General features: G+C 46.3%; 1 protein-coding gene across 2 annotated transcripts in view; it reads right to left on the bottom strand.

The window, feature by feature from the left end:
• Nucleotides 1-215: 215 nt before the first annotated feature.
• The window catches only part of PTPN11 (protein tyrosine phosphatase non-receptor type 11), a 56,669-nt gene continuing 38,948 nt past the window's right edge, over nucleotides 216-17,936 (bottom strand). The window contains exons 7-16 of one of the 2 annotated variants that reach the window (XM_069960756.1): nucleotides 15,993-16,089; nucleotides 14,488-14,567; nucleotides 14,141-14,299; nucleotides 12,728-12,859; nucleotides 11,035-11,189; nucleotides 7,500-7,567; nucleotides 5,144-5,295; nucleotides 3,802-3,926; nucleotides 1,325-1,424; nucleotides 216-337 (exon numbers count right to left, since the gene is read on the bottom strand). In XM_069960756.1, coding sequence (XP_069816857.1) covers nucleotides 1,355-1,424; nucleotides 3,802-3,926; nucleotides 5,144-5,295; nucleotides 7,500-7,567; nucleotides 11,035-11,189; nucleotides 12,728-12,859; nucleotides 14,141-14,299; nucleotides 14,488-14,567; nucleotides 15,993-16,089 — 1,038 coding nt within the window. In that variant the 3' untranslated portion in view covers nucleotides 216-337; nucleotides 1,325-1,354. The remainder of the gene's footprint in view (nucleotides 338-1,324; nucleotides 1,425-3,801; nucleotides 3,927-5,143; nucleotides 5,296-7,499; nucleotides 7,568-11,034; nucleotides 11,190-12,727; nucleotides 12,860-14,140; nucleotides 14,300-14,487; nucleotides 14,568-15,992; nucleotides 16,090-17,936) is intronic. The other variant, XM_069960757.1, reaches the window with a different exon arrangement.

Raw genomic sequence — 17,936 nt, forward strand, 5'->3', positions numbered from 1 at the left:
CGCCAATGAGTAAGGTGCACCCGGTGTGCTATTAACACAATGAAAAGAGGGGGCGCTCTAAGGAGAGACAGAAAAGGAAGGGGTCAGCTGGGATGGGGTTCGTTTTTTGAGGGACTCTACAATATACGGTGTAGAGATTCAGATGCTTCATTGTGAAGATTGAACCAGCTTGAAACTTTAGCGATAAAGAAAGGACTAAGAGGTTTTCCCAAAAGTTCTTGAATACTTAATAAAAATTTATCTGTACAGGGATTGCAGACCAATATTAAAGGGGCCGAGCTGGATCTGGTGTGTCCCCGTCCTTCACATTCGGTTGCCTTTTTCTCAAAATTAGATTCTGGAGGAAATAAAAGAAAGTAAAATAACCACCAAGTAATAAGTGTGTATTGGTATAACTTTTAGGGGGCAATAAAATAATTTTAATAAATAAATTCCTTTAAATACAGCAGCACTGTCGCAATGTTTTTTTCTTAAGAAATTAACAGGGGTTGATAGCCAGCAGCTTTGCATTATGCTTTTTGTTTGTTGAAATCGTTGTTATACATATGGCCACTAGGTGTCTCCCTTCACTGTGCATGTATACAGCCAGGGGCGTAGCTACCACCGTAGCATCAGCCATGGAGCCCACGGCAACAGGGGGCCAAGTAGGGCCGGCCTCCTAGTTTAGAAGTTCGCCCAGCCACTCAGTATACTCCTGCCTGTCATCCCTGTCACAGGCTCTATACAGTAAACTGAACCACCAAGTTACTAAATAGAGACAGTGATTGTGACAGGCAGGATGGTGTAGGGAGGCTATGCTAGTTTTAAAAATCAACTGATGTTAGACAGTTATACAGTTCAAATTTGTAAATTACTGCTGTTTAAAAATGTCAAGTCTTCTATTACTTATCAGCTGCTGTATGTCCTGCAGGAAGTGGTGTATTTTTCCAGTCTGACACGGTGCTCTCTGCTGCCACCTCTGTCCATGTCAGGAACTGTCCAGAGCAGGAGAGATTTTCTATGGGTAAGTGCTGCTACTCTGGACAGTTCCTGATATGGACAGAGGTGGCAGCAGAGAGCACTGTGTCAGACTGGAGAAAATACATCACTTCCTGCAGGAAATACAGCAGCTGATAAGTACTGGAAGACTGGAGATTTTTTATATAGAAGTAAACTACAAATCTATATAACTTTCTGACACCAGTTGATTTGAAAGAATTTTTTTTGTGAACTACTCCTTTACGGGACGATTCTTGTGTTCATTAACCAAACTAACGAATTATAATCTGAATGACAGGGAAAAGTATTATTACTGGCAAGAGAGAGTCTAGAAGCCTTCCATTACCAGTCTGTGGTGGAGATGCCGCCTTTCTCTTCATCTGAAGCTTTTTTGCTGTTGCATAAGACCCACATTCTCATAGACTCTACCAGCGTCTTCTCTCATGCTGTAACAGAAAGAAAGCGGACATCCAGGTAGTTATCTAATCTAAAGAGACAGTCCCCCCACTGTGCTACATGTACAATCATGTCCTGAAATCACCCAGAGATGATTTCAGGGGAGAAGCCCCAAACATATCACATATATGGGTAGTAGACTGCTGCTGTAGATCTATAGGTGACGTATCCTAATCACCAGCTATTAGGATTATGGCGTCCTATCTCAGGGTGGCGTAGACTAGTGACAGAAGCTGAACAGAATGAGGGATCACTTATACTGTTCTGTGCAGCTGATCCAGAGATCTCCTCCTGAATAACATGGACAATAAGTAGTCCTCTCCATTATGTGCATGAGCCCAGTAGTCCTGGATATTCATGAGAAGCAGAAAACTCCACCCACAAGCTGCTGATTGGTAGTTATCTATTCACGCTGTGTATAGGAAGTCACCTATCAATCAGCAGCTGGAGGGCGGGGGGAGGAGGGGTGTGGCCAGAATCCTATTCTCCTGCATATTAGGAGAACGGCTGAACACAATGATAGAAGTAATACACCGATCTGTTCAGCATTTCTGTTACTAGTTTATGCCGCCCTCATTAAAGCAGACTATACCTAGTTAGAGATTCCCTTTAAGGATTATGATGTCCATATAAATGATAGGGATTACAACAACCTCTCTGCAAATACTCAAACATTTCAATGAGAAGGCTCAGGCCTGTAGATGTGGCTTCTTCTTGAATTCTGAACGTTGCAGAGATGAAAAGGCATAGACATCATTTCAAGGCAAATTAAGTCTGTTTAATCCCAAATGTCAAGGGATCCACTAAAATCGGGTATAAGCATCCCGTACTAAGCCTGTGCTGTAGATTATGTCATAAAGTACTGATAAACTCCTCTGTAATGTGAACAGTGTCAGATCTTACTGTTACATAGGACCCGTCTGCTTTACAAAAAAGATATATTTGTTTTTTGTATTTTTTTTTTGTTCTTACATTTTATGGCAATTGATGAGCATTAAATAAGTTCTCCAGTAATTTTTTTTTTTTTTATCAACAGAAAGTTATACATATTTGTAATTAACTTCTATTAAAAAATGTCCAGTCTTCCAGTACTTATCAGCTGCTGCATGTCCTACAGGAAGTGGTGTATTCTCTTCAGTCTGACACAGTGCTCTCTGCTGCCACCTCTGTCCATGTCAGGAACTGTTCAGAGCTGGAGAGGTTTTTTTATGAGGATTTGCTGCTGCTCTGGAGAGTTCCTGACATGGACAGAGGTGGCAGCAGAGAGCACTGTGTCAGACTGGAAAGAATACACCACTTCCTGTAGGACATGCAGCAGCTGATAAGTACTGGAAGACTGGAATTTTTTTAAAAGAAGTAATTTACAAATCACTGGCACTTTCTAGCACCAGTTGATTTATAAAACTGTTATGAGTTAACCAAGTGCGGCGAAAATTTTTTATAAAAGTATTGTATTGCAGGAAATGCACATGAAGTGCTTTTTTCCCTGCACTTACTTCTGCATCAAGGCTTCACTTCCTGGATAACACGGTGATGTCACTTCCTGGATAACACGGTGATGTCACTTCCTGGATAACACGGTGATGTCACTTCCTGGATAACATGGTGATGTCACGACCCGACTCCCAGAGCTGTGTGGGCGGTGGCTGCTGGAGAGGATGCTGGCAGGGGGACACTGAGGGACACAGGACGCTGGAGGGCCACTGAGCATCCCTCTGCCATCATCCACTCCAGCAGCCACAGCCCGCACAGCTCTGGGAGTCGTGACATCACCATGTTATCCAGGAAGTGACATCGCCATGTTATCCAGGAAGTGACATCACCATGTTATCCAGGAAGTGACATCACCATGTTATCTACGACGTGACATCACCATGTTGTCCAGGAAGTGACATCACCATGTTATCCAGAAAATGACATCACCATGTTATCTACGACGTGACATCACCATGTTATCTACGACGTGACATCACCATGTTGTCCAGGAAGTGACATCACCATGTTGTCCAGGAAGTGACATCACCATGTCATCCAGGAAGTGACATCGCCATGTTATCCAGGAAGTGACATCGCCATGTTATCCAGGAAGTGACATCACCATGTTATCCAGGAAGTGAAGCCTTGATACAATAGTAAGTGCAGGGGGAAAAAAAGCACTTTATAGGCATTTCCTGTAATAAGTGTATATTGGGGATTTGTGTAACTTTTGGGGAGCAATACAATAAAAATTTTATTTATATAGTAAAAAATTTTCACCAGATTTCTCCTTTAAGATACTTCCCTCGTCCAGTAACTGCAAAGGATGCAACTGATCAATGTAAACTCAGCCTAATAAACAATGAACAGGCACATGGCTGCTTTACTTACTCCGGAAGTGTAGGCGTTGGTAACGGTGTAGGGGTACAGGGTGGTAGTGGGCTCTGATCTCCCCCTGTTTGCTCAGAGAGGGAGTATTTTATATTAGTGTATTCGTGTCCTTTTCTTTTACTTTTCTAATAAAAGGAAAAAAAACACTCTATGTAATATACAATTGCTGCGTACAGACACTGTGTAATATACAATTGCTGCGTACAGACTATGTAATATACAATTGCTGCGTACAGACACTATGTAATATACAATTGCTGCGTACAGACAGGCATTCTATGTAATATACAATTGCTGCGTACAGACACTATGTAATATACAATTGCTGCGTATACAGACTATGTAATATACAATTGCTGCGTACAGACATTCTTTGTAATATACAATTGCTGCGTACAGACTCATTCTATGTAATATACAATTGCTGCGTACAGACTATGTAATATACAACTGCTGCGTACAGACTCTATGTAATATACAATTTCTTAGTACAGACACTCTATGTAATATACAATTTCTTAGTACAGACACTCTATGTAATATACAATTGCTGCGTACAGACTATGTAATATACAATTTCTTAGTACAGACACTCTATGTAATATACAATTGCTGCGTACAGACACTATGTAATATACAATTGCTGCGTACAGACAGACATTTCGGATGTACAAGTCATAGAGTCCATGGTGCATCTGTAACATTTATACATTCGCTTGTTTCTCCGGAGGGGAAGCTACTTTGCTCCTGGGTAACAGTTCTCGGTTAAGCAGAGCCTTGCCGGCAGCACACAGCCATTGTTCTCCCATCATAAGCGGCCTACGGGGCATTTGTTTCCAGGATTCCGGCGAGCACATCAGCTCTCTATATTGGATTTAAGCTACAGCTGGTTTGTTCCAAGAGATACTGCCCAGAGTGACTGGATGGGAGCTCAGAATGTGATTTAATGTGAACATTTCAGTCCAGGGATACCCCCCTATGTTTAGAACCTCCTGGAGAATGAAGTTAAATGATGCATTTGGACAGGGTTTATTTTTATTCCCAAAGGTTAGCGCTGCTTGCAGACCGTGCCCAGCCACAAGGGCACAGCTCAGATACAAGGAAAGATGCGGCCAGTTGTTTGCATTGACCTGTTATGGCCTATTTTGTCAACTCAAGGGCAAATCTGGCGTTTCTGGGTAAACCCCTGAGGAAGTTACTAAATGTGATGAAACATGTAGGGAATCAGGGACTCCAACCCCCATTCTTCCACCCTGACATAATAATAATAATATTTATTTGTATAGCGCCAACAGATTAGCATTTGATATACAGTGAACACACAGATGTGGATGGAACATACCTGCTCTTCTTCAATTCTGCGTTGTAAAGTTTCTATATAATGCTGTACAGCCATGTATATAAACCTGTACTGTGCTTCTGTCTGAACCATTCCTGATCTCTGGGATCTCACCATCTGAATAGTTTTGGGGACATCGATATCACAATCAACACCTAAAGAAAAGATCAGCAAATTAGAACAATCATCTGAACTAACAGCCGCTAAGGCCACGTTCACACCAAACAATATTACAACATCGGCTCCAGAGACCCCAATGCAGAGATCTCACCGCTGTGAAATGACTCCCAATAAGCCTGAGACAGCTGGAGGTCTCTAAAACCACCCCCCTCATGTAGGGCTGGCGATATGGCCAAAAACTAACAGCTTAAAGAGTAACTGTCATGTTTTTTTTTATTGCAGAAATCTGTAGTATAAGCGATTTTAAGAAACTCTGTAATAGGTTTCATCAGCCAAAAAAGCCTCCTTCTGTACTCAAGAAGCAATCTCCCAGCCTCCCCCCCTGACTTCTTATCTGTGCATTATCAGGCAAACACGTCTTCATTACAGAGAAGCCAGTGAAGACGGGCTCTGCTCTCTCCATTGTAAGCCTATGGAGGGGGGAGGGGCCGAGGGAGATGAGGGAGCAGGAAGCGGTGACATGAAGGTCAGCTGTTTGTAGACTCTCTGGGCACCTAAGACGCTGGATTCTGGGGTCAGAAAGGTCAGTGCTTATCTATGAACTTACTGAGAGAAGATTGCAGGGTGTTGTGCTGTGCAGGACTGCTCCGTGCTCACTCACTCCTAACAGCCCCTCCCCTTTCCATAGCCACATAATGGAGACAGAAATCCTGCTTCATCTGATGTGAGGGGGGAGGCTGGGAGATTGCTTTTTCAGTACAGAAGGAAACTCTTTTAGTACATAAAACCTATTACAGAGTTTCTTAAAATCGCTTGAACTGTTGATATTTAATGTTTTCAGAAAAATGACCCTGAAATGACTGTTACGCTTTAAAATTATGGACGATTCTCCATTTAATCTCATTTTATTTTCTAAATCCCCCATGTACCTATCCCCTAACTGTACCTGCAGACGGGGGAGGTCAGTTCTAAGCAGCTGGATGCCGAGCTCCCCCCGGCTGTCCAGTCTGCATGGGGAGGCCGCTGTTGGCTGGCTCCCCCTGCAGGCAGAGCGCAGAATTCCCCCCCCCCCCCCCCCCCCCCCGAAAAATCGAATAAAAATAAATAAACCAATTGTGCAGAACAATTAAATGAGCCCTAATTACCCTTATTAACAGAGTATAAAGTTATCAACATAGTTTTGATATACAGCATCTTGAGCCAATTGTAACAGGTTTCCATGTGAGCCACAGACAAATCTAACCTGCTGATATGTAACACATATAACCTGCTTCTATGTCCTCTGGTGCAGTAAGTCGTGTGCTCCATGGTCTGGCAAGACAGCTTAGGAGCACGGCCCGCCCCCATAGCGCTGATCCGGCCCGCCCCCATAGCGCTGATCCGGCCAGCCCCCATAGCGCTGATCCGGCCAGCCCCCATAGCGCTGATCCGGCCCGCCCCCATAGCGCTGATCCGGCCCGCCCCCATAGCGCTGATCCGGCCCGCCCCCATAGCGCTGATCCGGCCCGCCCCCATAGCGCTGATCCGGCCCTCTCCATTCATTATCATTAGAAACGGGGCGGATCAGCGCTATGGGGGGGGGGGCAGTGCTCCTAACGTTATCACCGGACCATGGAGAAAACTACTAACTGCACAAGAACGGCGCCGAGGGTGAAGGTAGAAGACATACTATAAGACACATACCTTCCTCCTCGAAGTCTCCTGTGCAATAGAAACATATAAGCAGGCTAGATTCATCTAATCTGCTGGTACTTCCCCTTTAAGAGTTCTGGTACTCAGTCCATGGGAAATCAATCAGTAACGCTACATGGTAATATACTGAAATCCTCCTTTATTATACTAAAGAAATTGCTAAAACCTAATATACCGCTCTACAGCCCGAGTGTTCAGGGAATGTGTTGGCGCATAAGGACTTTAGGGGGCAGTAAATGGTTCAGGTGCTGCAGGGATTTATGCCAGTCACATGAACTAGGGGAACGTGGAATAAATACACGGACATAATCTGTCTCAGTAGCGTGACGTCCCCGGAAGAACACTCCTAATCTGCCTTATGCGACTGCCATTCCACGCTGACAAATCTGACAGAGCATCATGTCCTGGGAAAGGGTTAAACAATGAAAGAACTCGGCTCTGCGAGATAGCAATGAATATACAATATCCTCATATCTCAGGAACCATATGCTCAGGTCTCCCGTCCAAGTCCCTGGCAGCGGCTGATAACGTCAGACTTCATACCTACCTTTTTCTCGGATGACATCGATGAGAATATCAATCACGATAAAAGTGCCTGTACGTCCGATTCCTGCACTGTAAATACAGAAAACAAGAGCACAGTGAGAGAAAGACAGTAGGGGGAACACCGACTTTATTGTGTGGGCTGAAGAGCAACACATTCCAGCTGGCAGCATAGAAATAGTAGATGCCAAAGTGATAGTCTGCCACTACGGCACCGGGAGAATACGTCAGGTACAGAGCGAGCAGAGGAGGACAGCCGGCCGACACAGGAACAGCCACAGAGCTAGAAGAGGAGGAGGACAGCCGGCCAACACAGCAACAGCCACAGAGCAAGCAGAGGAGGACAGCCGGCCGACACAGGATCAGCCATATAGCGAGGAGAGGAGGACAGCCGGCCGACACAGGAACAGCCACAGAGCCATAGGAGGAGGACAGCCGGCCGACACAGGAACAGCCACAGAGCTAGCAGAGGAGGACAGCCGTCCGACACAGGAACAGCCACAGAGCTAGCAGAGGAGGACAGCTGGCCGACACAGGAACAGCCACAGAGCTAGCAGAGGAGGACAGCTGGCCGACACAGGAACAGCCACAGAGTTAGCAGAGGAGGACAGCTGGCCGACACAGGAACAGCCACAGAGCTAGCAGAGGAGGAGGACAGCCGGCCGACACAGGAACAACCACAGAGCTAGCAGAGGAGGACAGCCGGCCGACACAGAAACAGCCACAGAGCAAGCAGAGGAGGACAGCCGGCCGACACAGGAACAACCACAGAGCTAGCAGAGGAGGACAGCCGGCCAACACAGGAACAGACACAGAGCTAGCAGAGGACGACAGCGGGCCAGCACTGCAACAGCCACAGAGCTAGCAGAGGAGGACAGCCGGCCAACACAGGAACAGCCACAGAGTTAGCAGAGGAGGACAGCTGGCCGACACAGGAACAGCCACAGAGCTAGCAGAGGAGGAGGACAGCCGGCCGACACAGGAACAACCACAGAGCTAGCAGAGGAGGACAGCCGGCCGACACAGAAACAGCCACAGAGCAAGCAGAGGAGGACAGCCGGCCGACACAGGAACAACCACAGAGCTAGCAGAGGAGGACAGCCGGCCAACACAGGAACAGACACAGAGCTAGCAGAGGACGACAGCGGGCCAGCACTGCAACAGCCACAGAGCTAGCAGAGGAGGAGGACAGCCGGCCGACACAGGAACAGCCACAGAGCTAGCAGAGGAGGAGGACAGCCGGCCGACACAGGAACAGCCACAGAGCCATAGGAGGAGGACAGCCGGCCGACACAGGAACAGCCACAGAGCCATAGGAGGAGGACAGCCGGCCGACACAGGAACAGCTACAGAGCCAGAGGAGGAGGACAGCCGGCCGACACAGGAACAGCCACAGAGCCAGCAGAGGAGGACAGCCGGCCAACACAGGAACAACCACAGAGCTAGCAGAGGAGGACAGCCGGCCGACACAGGAACAACCACAGAGCTAGCAGAGGAGGACAGCCGGCCGACACAGGAACAACCACAGAGCTAGCAGAGGAGGACAGCCAGCCGACACAGGAACAGCCACAGAGCAAGCAGAGGAGGACAGCCGGCGGACACAGGAACAGCCACAAGCCACAGAGTTAGCAGAGTAGGACAGCCGGCCGACACAGGAACAGCCACAGAGCAAGCAGAGGAGGACAGCCGGCCAACACAGGAACAGCCACAGAGCTAGCAGAGGACGACAGCGGGCCAGCACTGGAACAGCCACAGAGCTAGCAGAGGAGGACAGCCGGCCGACACAGGAACAGCCACAGAGCTAGCAGGGGAGGACAGCCGGCCGACACAGGAACAGCCACAGAGCTAGCAGAGGAGGAGGACAGCCGGCCGACACAGGAACAGCCACAGAGCCATAGGAGGAGGACAGCCGGCCGACATAGGAACAGCCACAGAGCCAGAGGAGGAGGACAGCCGGCCGACACAGGAACAGCTACAGAGCCAGAGGAGGAGGACAGCCGGCCGACATAGGAACAGCCACAGAGCCAGCAGAGGAGGACTGCCGGCCAACACAGGAACAGCCACAGAGCAAAGGAGGACAGCCGGCCGGCACAGGAACAGCCACAGAGAAAGCAGAGGATGAGGACAGCCGGCCAACACAGGAACAGCCACAGAGAAAGCAGAGGATGACTGCCGGCCGACATAGGAACAGCCGGTGGATGTCCTATTCCTCCTGTCACATGTATCCGATCCATCACCAGTGTGTAAGTATAAACAAAAGTGCAACATGCAAGAGACAACCTTACAGGGGTACTCCGGCACTGCCGTTCAAATTAAGTGGTTTCAAATGTTCGCTGGAGTACCCCTTTAAAGAGGTTGTACAGGACTTTTCAATAAACTAGCATTGCACTGACGTTATTTGTTGTGTATACACTTTTATTGTTAATTTCTAGCGCCCCTTGTGTTCTTAGGCTCAGTCACATGATGCGATTTTTTTACTTCCTGTGATGTCACGTCTAATATCTGTTTCCTGTTCTTTCCACTGATCATGATCACAGGTGGAGTCATCCGGTGGGCGGGGCAGGTGTCCCTCTTATAGGCTGTCTGAAATTCCACGTTTATTTTAGCCCGGCCCCTGTAGGCGGAGCTAATACTGCAGCTCAGTAGAAGGTGTAGAAGAAAGGGCAGCATGAAGGCGGGCAAGGGCTGATAGCTTCTTAGTGGGTGGCACAGTGGTTAAGGTTGTTGTCTTGCAGTGTTGGACTCCAGCAAGGAAATTATCAGCCCAGCTATTCTCCATGTCATGCTGCCCCTACTGCTACAGCCAATACTGAGCTGCAAAATTAGCTCCGCCTACAGGGGGTGGGGCAAAAATCAATGTGGAATTCCAGCCAGTTCATAGAAGGAACACCTGCCCCGCCCACCTGATGACTCCACCTGTGATCAGGATTAGTGGAAGGAACAAGGAAACAGAATGTGACATCACAGGAAGTAAAAAAATCACAAGCAGAGAAGAGCTAAAAATAATGAAAGTGTATACAGAATATACAAAACATACACAGTCAATGCAATGCAAGTTTATTGAAAAGTTTCAGGCAACCCCTTTTAAACAGCTCCAGCTTGGCATCTCAGGCCTTATTCCCATGTTCCGTGCACATGCTGTATATACGGATGTTGTACATTGGAACGGATTTTCAGAGCTCCCGGCATCATGTATCATTATGATGCCGTGCAGCTGTGTCAGTACAGGACTGTGAAGATGATAAACTGTTTCAGAGCTCCAGGCATCATGTATCATTATGATGCCGTGCAGCTGTGTCAGTACAGGATGGTGAGGAAGATTATAAACTGTTTCAGAGCTCCCGGCATCATGATGATTCTTGATGCTGGGAATTCTGATAACCTGTTGCACATTGTCCGTATATACAGCATGTGCATGGAACGCGGGAACATGGCCTTACTCCGAATACTTTATTTGCCACATATCACCTTATCTATTAGCTCTCACATTAGGTTTACTTTCCATAAAAAAGGAAGGAGTAGATATAGCCACAAGTTACCTGCAGTGAACAACTACCGGCCCAGGCTCAGGTATACTATCCTGCTTGTGATGAACTTCTTCTAAGAAGTCTAGGACACCACCAGGATCTGTGGGCACTCCATGGTCTGGCCAGGTTTTGAAATGGTATTGCCATACAGTTCTTTCAGTGTTACCCTGGTGTATACAAAGCAAAAAGATACATTATTGGAACTATCACAATAAACATTTAGAATAAAGCTGGTCATAACCATTAGGTTAAAGGGGTACTCTGGTGAAAATCTATATTTTGTCTTTCAAATCAACTGGTTTCAGAAAGTTATACAAATACAGATTTGTAATTTACTTGTATTTAATAATCTCAAGTCTTCCAGTACTTATCACTTGAGATTTATAAATAGAAGTAAATTTCAAAATCTATATAACTTTCTGAAACCAGTTGACTTAAAAGAAAAAGTTTTTTTACGGAGTACCCCTTTAATGTTATTGGAAGCAGCAGATTTTGGCAGACTGACCATCTGATGTGCATGGAGGCTTCCTGACCCCCCCCGATGGCCGATAAGGAAATATAATTCCGGCAGTTGGTATTTAACAAGGCCAATCCTTCTGTTCTGAAGGAGGATAGTAGTATGGCAGCGGCTTGTCTCCCCTATTCACATTCAAAACACAGGCAACTGTATGGGGGGGAGGGAGTCTGGAGAGACACTCTTCTAACATGTATGGCCTGCCTCAGGCTTAGTTGCTCCATACAGAGGAGCGAACCTCAAGCACGGTCTAAGTCATCCGAAATCGTATTCTCTGCGTCTGATTACCTGTGGATGCAGCCCTAGGGAGTGCTGGAAAACATGGATACGGCCTATGGTCTATGGCTGTATCCATGTTTTTCAGAACACCCTAGGGCAACATCCAAGTTCTGGAGCAGTCAGGGATCAAGCACAGAGTTAACGTTGCTGCACCCAAACATTTTGTTCACTCGACACTACTAAAGACAACATGGTTCTAGTCAGTAGCAGTCCAGATGCAAATGCAAATGGTGGTGACAGTGACTGGCTGCCAATGGCAGGACACTTAAGGCCCTATTACATGGAACGATTATCGGCCATGTTCGGCTAATAATCGTCCTGTGTAATAAAAGGCAACGATCAGCCGACATGAATGATGTCGGCTGATTGTTGTTGTCGTTTGTCTTGTTGTTGAAAGACAAACGACTAATTTAGCAACAATCTGCTAATAGGAATAGGAGTGGCAGCAGCAGACCACCGCTATCCCCTATGGGCTGCCTGGACAATCAAGCAATCCCCTGGTGCTTTTGCCCAGCATGGTCTTCATCAGCCTTAGCTAAAGCCGAAACGCATGCTGCGGTAATACTGATGCATTCTGCGCTGAATAAATGAAGGAAACTATTTGGTGAGTGCTGGGCTTTTCTTTACATTATGCTGGTTTCTGCCTCTCTCCTCCATCCGTTTATCATAGAGACCTGTTTAGCAGTCAGCAATCTATTACCAAGAGGTACGTTACCCAAAAGTGGCCTTTTCTACAGGGCAGAATGGGAGGCACTTTTACCCTTCTGCCTGGAGACATGTCGGCCTAGAGAGTTGTGCAGCAATCCTACATTGCTACCCAGGTGCGTTATTTTTGTCCGTGAGTACAGGAGGGGTCAAAAGAGCTAAATGCATCTATGATGGTTGACTATAAAGGAACAGACGACTACTTACTTGCCCTACTTTTGAAAGTTTCAGCTCTCTTAGTATGTAGTCGTGCGCTGGGGTTTCCTTGACGTTTCTCACCCGCATGACTCCGTATTCCTTTAGCGCATGCTCTTCAGGCCAATACTTCACACATTTACTCTGAAAAAGACATAACCCAGCACTAAACGTCTTCCTCACCACAAAGACAAATAAAATGGAGACTTTCATGGCTTTCTAAATATTTGCCTCCTGTTTTGGATTCGGAGTAATCGGGTATTGATACCATCAGAAACACTAGAACCCCAACAGAACGTTCCAGCAGTGGCTCCTGTGATGGGGGGGGAGTCTGCAAGAAATATCTTAGCATCTAAATGTGCTCAGGATGCCAGGAAGGGTAAAAAAACACCAACTCACTGCGGCCGAACAGCTGCTAGCGACCCGTCTTCTACCAAGCACCTTCCACATTTTGGGCTTGAAGCAACAGGGAATTCACATCAGGTGAGTATATTATATTATTTTATTTTTCCCACCATCCTAAGCAAGTTTAGACTTTAAAGGGAACGTGTCACCTGGCATTACGGCGCAGAGGGTGCTCTGCAGCGCTTCTCCAAGCTCTATCTTCTGATTAGTACAGGATATGTCAAAAGTTTTGTGAAGTGACAGTGACACTGTGAGACAATGTGAACACAGCCTTACATCTATCGAATTAAAACTCAAAATATAATTTATTGTATGGGCATGCCAAGAGAAACTTATGAATCACTTAGGTAAGGTTGCAGATCCCATAATAATGTACACAAAAGAAATTATAATCAGAACACAACACATAGAATCAGATAAAAAAGCCCATGGTACCTGGCTCTGATCAGTAAAATAAAATCTAGGTGATACTTTCATTTTAAAAGAGAAGTCCCACAAGCAGAAAAGCAGCAGGAAAGTGGGGTGGTGAGAAAGTAAGAAACAAGTAAACTCCTTCATCCCCTCTGCCTCCATTACACTGCTCCCTGGTCTCTTTCACTGCCGCCGGACGTCATCTGCAGCTGGAAACTCTGTGCACCACATGCCCGACTCTTTCAGCAGCAAAGTCACCTCCCAGCTGAGCGATCGCCTGCTGTCCGGCCCCAATCACTGGCTGAGCGATGGCCTGCTGTCCGGCCCCAGTCACTGATTGGCTGAGCGGGCAGTCACTGATTGGCTGAGCAGGTAGTCAGCTGGGTATGTGATGTTGCAGCTAGCAGAGCTGCAGGACCCCGGCTGCTGTGGACAGGACTCCTGAGCTGCACTACAAGGCACGAGAACAGGTAACATGGTTTATTGTTTCCCTCCACTGCCCCATCTGTCTGTTTTTTGACCCTTGTGACTTCTCCATTTAAATACAAAAAGTTCCTGGGACATTTTCTTAATAAGAATAAAACAAACCGTAAACCCCGTCGGACTCACCTTGCCTCGCTCCACCTCCTTAGTCGTCATGACAATAACTCTGGAGTTTTCTTGGAAAACCATTCTCCAGAAATCATTCACCGTGTTCTGTAGGCAGCCCTGAGTAGCGATATAGCGTTTCTTGGGTTTTAAGTTGTTGCATTTTGTTTCAAATTCAGGCTGCAAAGTAACGTATGAGATACAACCATTATTACTGCAATATTACATATACATATACATATATATATATATATATATATATATATATATATATATATATATATATATATATATACACACACACACACACACACACACACACACACACACCGCAAGAAGACCGCTATATCCACAGAAATAAAGCTCACCATTATGGTATTGGCATTGATGTAATCAGAAACCTGCTCATTAGGATCTCCATCGTGAAGGACGACCCTCGTGTGATCAACTGGATTCAAAGAAAATCGATAAGTCATCAGGAACAATGCAGAAAATATTCAGGTTTACTTCTAACAATAGATATATTGAGGCCTCCATTCACATGACCTATGCGGTGGGTTTGCTAAGCTTTCCCTACTACAGCTTGTACCTATAGATAAAGCGTCTGTGTACTCCACAAATGATCCTGTAAGTTGCTTTTATTGGTCACTCAATACTACAGAGAGATCTTCCCTGCGTCTTCTAATCTGGAGACAAGGCGATCTGACACTCTCTGTTTCCCTAATGGTCAGGTACGCTGCTAACTGAGCGCTCTGTCTGACTGCTGGGAGAACGGCCCCCCCCTCCTCCTGCCGGACAGCGATCAGTGAGATCAGCGAGATGAGCGCCGGGCAGGAGAGAACTTTGGAGGCGATACGCATTACTTACAGATTCCTGCATGGAAAAGCCCCATAGGATGTATGATGTGTGATGTAGCTGAGTGTGTACAATGCAGCAGAGCCAAGTGTATATGATCTAGCAGTATAGAAAGAGATAGGGGTGCACAACAGGTAATGATCCGGCAGGTGCTTCAAACAGAAGAGGGTTTAGTGTTTTTCATATACCTGGCCCTGCCCTATTGCATGCTGTTAAAAAAAAACTTTTTAACACTTTGCATCCTATAGAGTGCTAAGGATTATTCTGTTACATATTATATAGCCAAGCTGCGTGTGTATGATGCAGCAGAGCTGGGTTTGTATTGTGCATGCAGTCTTGCTGTGTATGTGTGGGTATAAGGTACTGTCATGGAGAGGGACCTGTCATTTCAATGAAGTTTGACCCCTTCAATGCATTAACAGCTTTACTGCCTTACACCACCAAGGAAATTTATTAAAAGGAGAAGTCCCCCCCCCCCCCCCAAAAAAAAGTTATACAAATCCCCAATATACGCTTATTATGGGAAATGCTTATAAAGTGCTTTTTTCCCTGCACTTACTACTGCATCAAGGCTTCACTTCCTGGATAACATGCACAGCTATGGGAGTCATGACATCACCATGTTATCCAGGAAGTGACATCACCATGTTTTCCAGGAAGTGACATCACCATGTTATCCAGAAGTGACATCACCATGTTATCCAGGAAGTGAAGCCTTGATGCAGTAGTAAGTGCAGGGGAAAAAAAGCACTTTATGTGCATTTCCTGTAATAAGTGTATATTGGTGATTTGTATAACTTTTGGGGGGGGCAATACAATACTTTCGGGAAAAAATTTGCGGGACTTCTTTAACATTAAATATTTTTCTCGTCTAAATCTGGTGTGCATCTTATAGTGCGAGGCGTCATAAAGCGATAAATACGGTACTTGGCATTATGGCGGCTATATCCTAAACACCAGTGTCACTTCGGCCGGTCACATAACAGTGTCAAATGTCAGCGCCCTGTCCTGCACTTACAGGGTAAGATGTTTTTATAGCGGTTCTTATTCTTGTTCTCGGCTCTCTGCCCCTCTTTACGGCTGTACAGCAGTTTACATTCCTGTTGCTGCAAAGTCTGAGAAAAGGGAGAAAGAAAAGAAAAAAAATAAGCTAAAAAATTCATTTCTGTAGAGGAAACATTGTAATATTTATCTCTGTCACATAAAGCAGCTGTTTCCGGCTTCCTCCCCGTCAGCTGCAGCTCCCGGACTGAGCAATTAGCTGTCAGTCAGAGTTACAATGAGGTCCGCTGTCAGCGCACTCCAAAACTATACAACCTCCCCCCATGTGGATGGTGCGGCACCGATTCCCACACGGAGATGCAGAGGCGGAAATACCCCGAGCTCCTCATTAGCTGCCGCACCATATCTCACTTTCCGGAAATATATATAGTAATAACCCCGCAGAAAGCCAAGGCATTTTATTTGTGGATGCCAACGCAGCCATGTACATGTATAATAAAGCAATAAGAACTTATTATAATACAGAGCAGAACTTTCCCGCGCTCCGCAGCAGTGTGCACGGTGACGGGAGAGAGAGCGGCTGACAGTATGAGGTCTCCGCACTGTCACACACACAGCTACCTGCTCGCATGAAGATATTTTTAGTGTCTCTCATCCATTAAGTGGTGAATGATATCGCGTGGCACGGAATAACCTTCAGATTGTATTTGTCAGTCGGAGTGGCAATATTCTGGACTCATTAAAGGGATACTCCGGCAAAAATCTTTTTTCTTTCGAATCAACTGGTTTCAGAAAGTTATATAGATTTGTAATTCTATTTAAAAATCTCCAGTCTTCTTCAGCCTCAGCTGTGCTGCCCTTAGCGGCACTGGTCCCTGAGCAGAACCGCCTACAGCGGTATGGCTGGCAGTACCTGCAGCTGCAGCACTTCTATAATACATCGGTGCTCTCGCTGCAACTTCATAGACAGCTACTGCCCTTTGAAGAGCTCTGTGTACTGACGGAAGCGACTACCCATATGGTGTCGCTTGTCTATGCTATCCTGACACAGCCTCTCCCTGACGTCAAGCTTCCGTATCAGGAGGGCTGGGAACTGGAACTGAATCAATCCTTCTCGAGAATCGACTGGGAAAAAGCTTTTTTCCTAAGCCACAAATCATCAGTGGCTAGCAAGGCCCAGGAAACTAACTTTAAGGTGATGTCGAGATGGTACCGAGTGCCGACTCTGCTGCACTCATATTATCCAGCGGTGTCAACTCTGTGTTGGCGCTGCGGGCAAAGCCAGGGCACCATGAGACACATATGGTGGGACTGTATTAAATTAACCAGTTTTTGGGAGGCGGTGGCAGAGCTGATTCATGAGATAGCAGGAGTAAGTCTTGCCAATCAGCCCTCCACCTATCTTTTGTCTATGATTCCAGGCACTCTTTCACAGTGTAAGAAAGGCATCATTCGCTTCTTGCTTCTAGCGGCCAGAACAGTGATCCCTAGGAAATGGAAGTCGGAACACCCACCATCTGTGTCGGAATGGTTCGCTGAAATCCAACACCTCCATCGTATGGAGGAAATGAGAGCGGAACACATTGAAGCACCTCCAGCTGCCACGGCTATGTGGTCGCTTTGGGTGGCATTCATGGACACTTCCCTATATCGCTCCTACGTGTCGCCTTGATTGACATATGGGTCTGCTAAGGCTCTGCATACACACTGGCTCTCTACAACTGATCGTCCGTTGATCCCGGTCTTCCCTCCCCGCCCCTCCCCTACCGGGACTGTGCTGGTCTCTCTCTCCTTTTCTCTTTTTTCTTAGTCTTTAGCTATCCGTTGCCGAGTTTCGCGTTTCTTCTTTTGGGTTCCTAGTTGGCAGAACGACATTGTAGTGTACTGAAGGAAACCGCTCCTGCCCTGTTCAGCAGTATTGTACACATAATGACCCCTATGTCGAGATCTACCCTGGGCT

The sequence above is a fragment of the Dendropsophus ebraccatus genome, chromosome 3 (assembly GCF_027789765.1).
Source record: "Dendropsophus ebraccatus isolate aDenEbr1 chromosome 3, aDenEbr1.pat, whole genome shotgun sequence".
In the NCBI taxonomy this organism is placed as follows: Eukaryota; Metazoa; Chordata; class Amphibia; order Anura; family Hylidae; genus Dendropsophus; species Dendropsophus ebraccatus.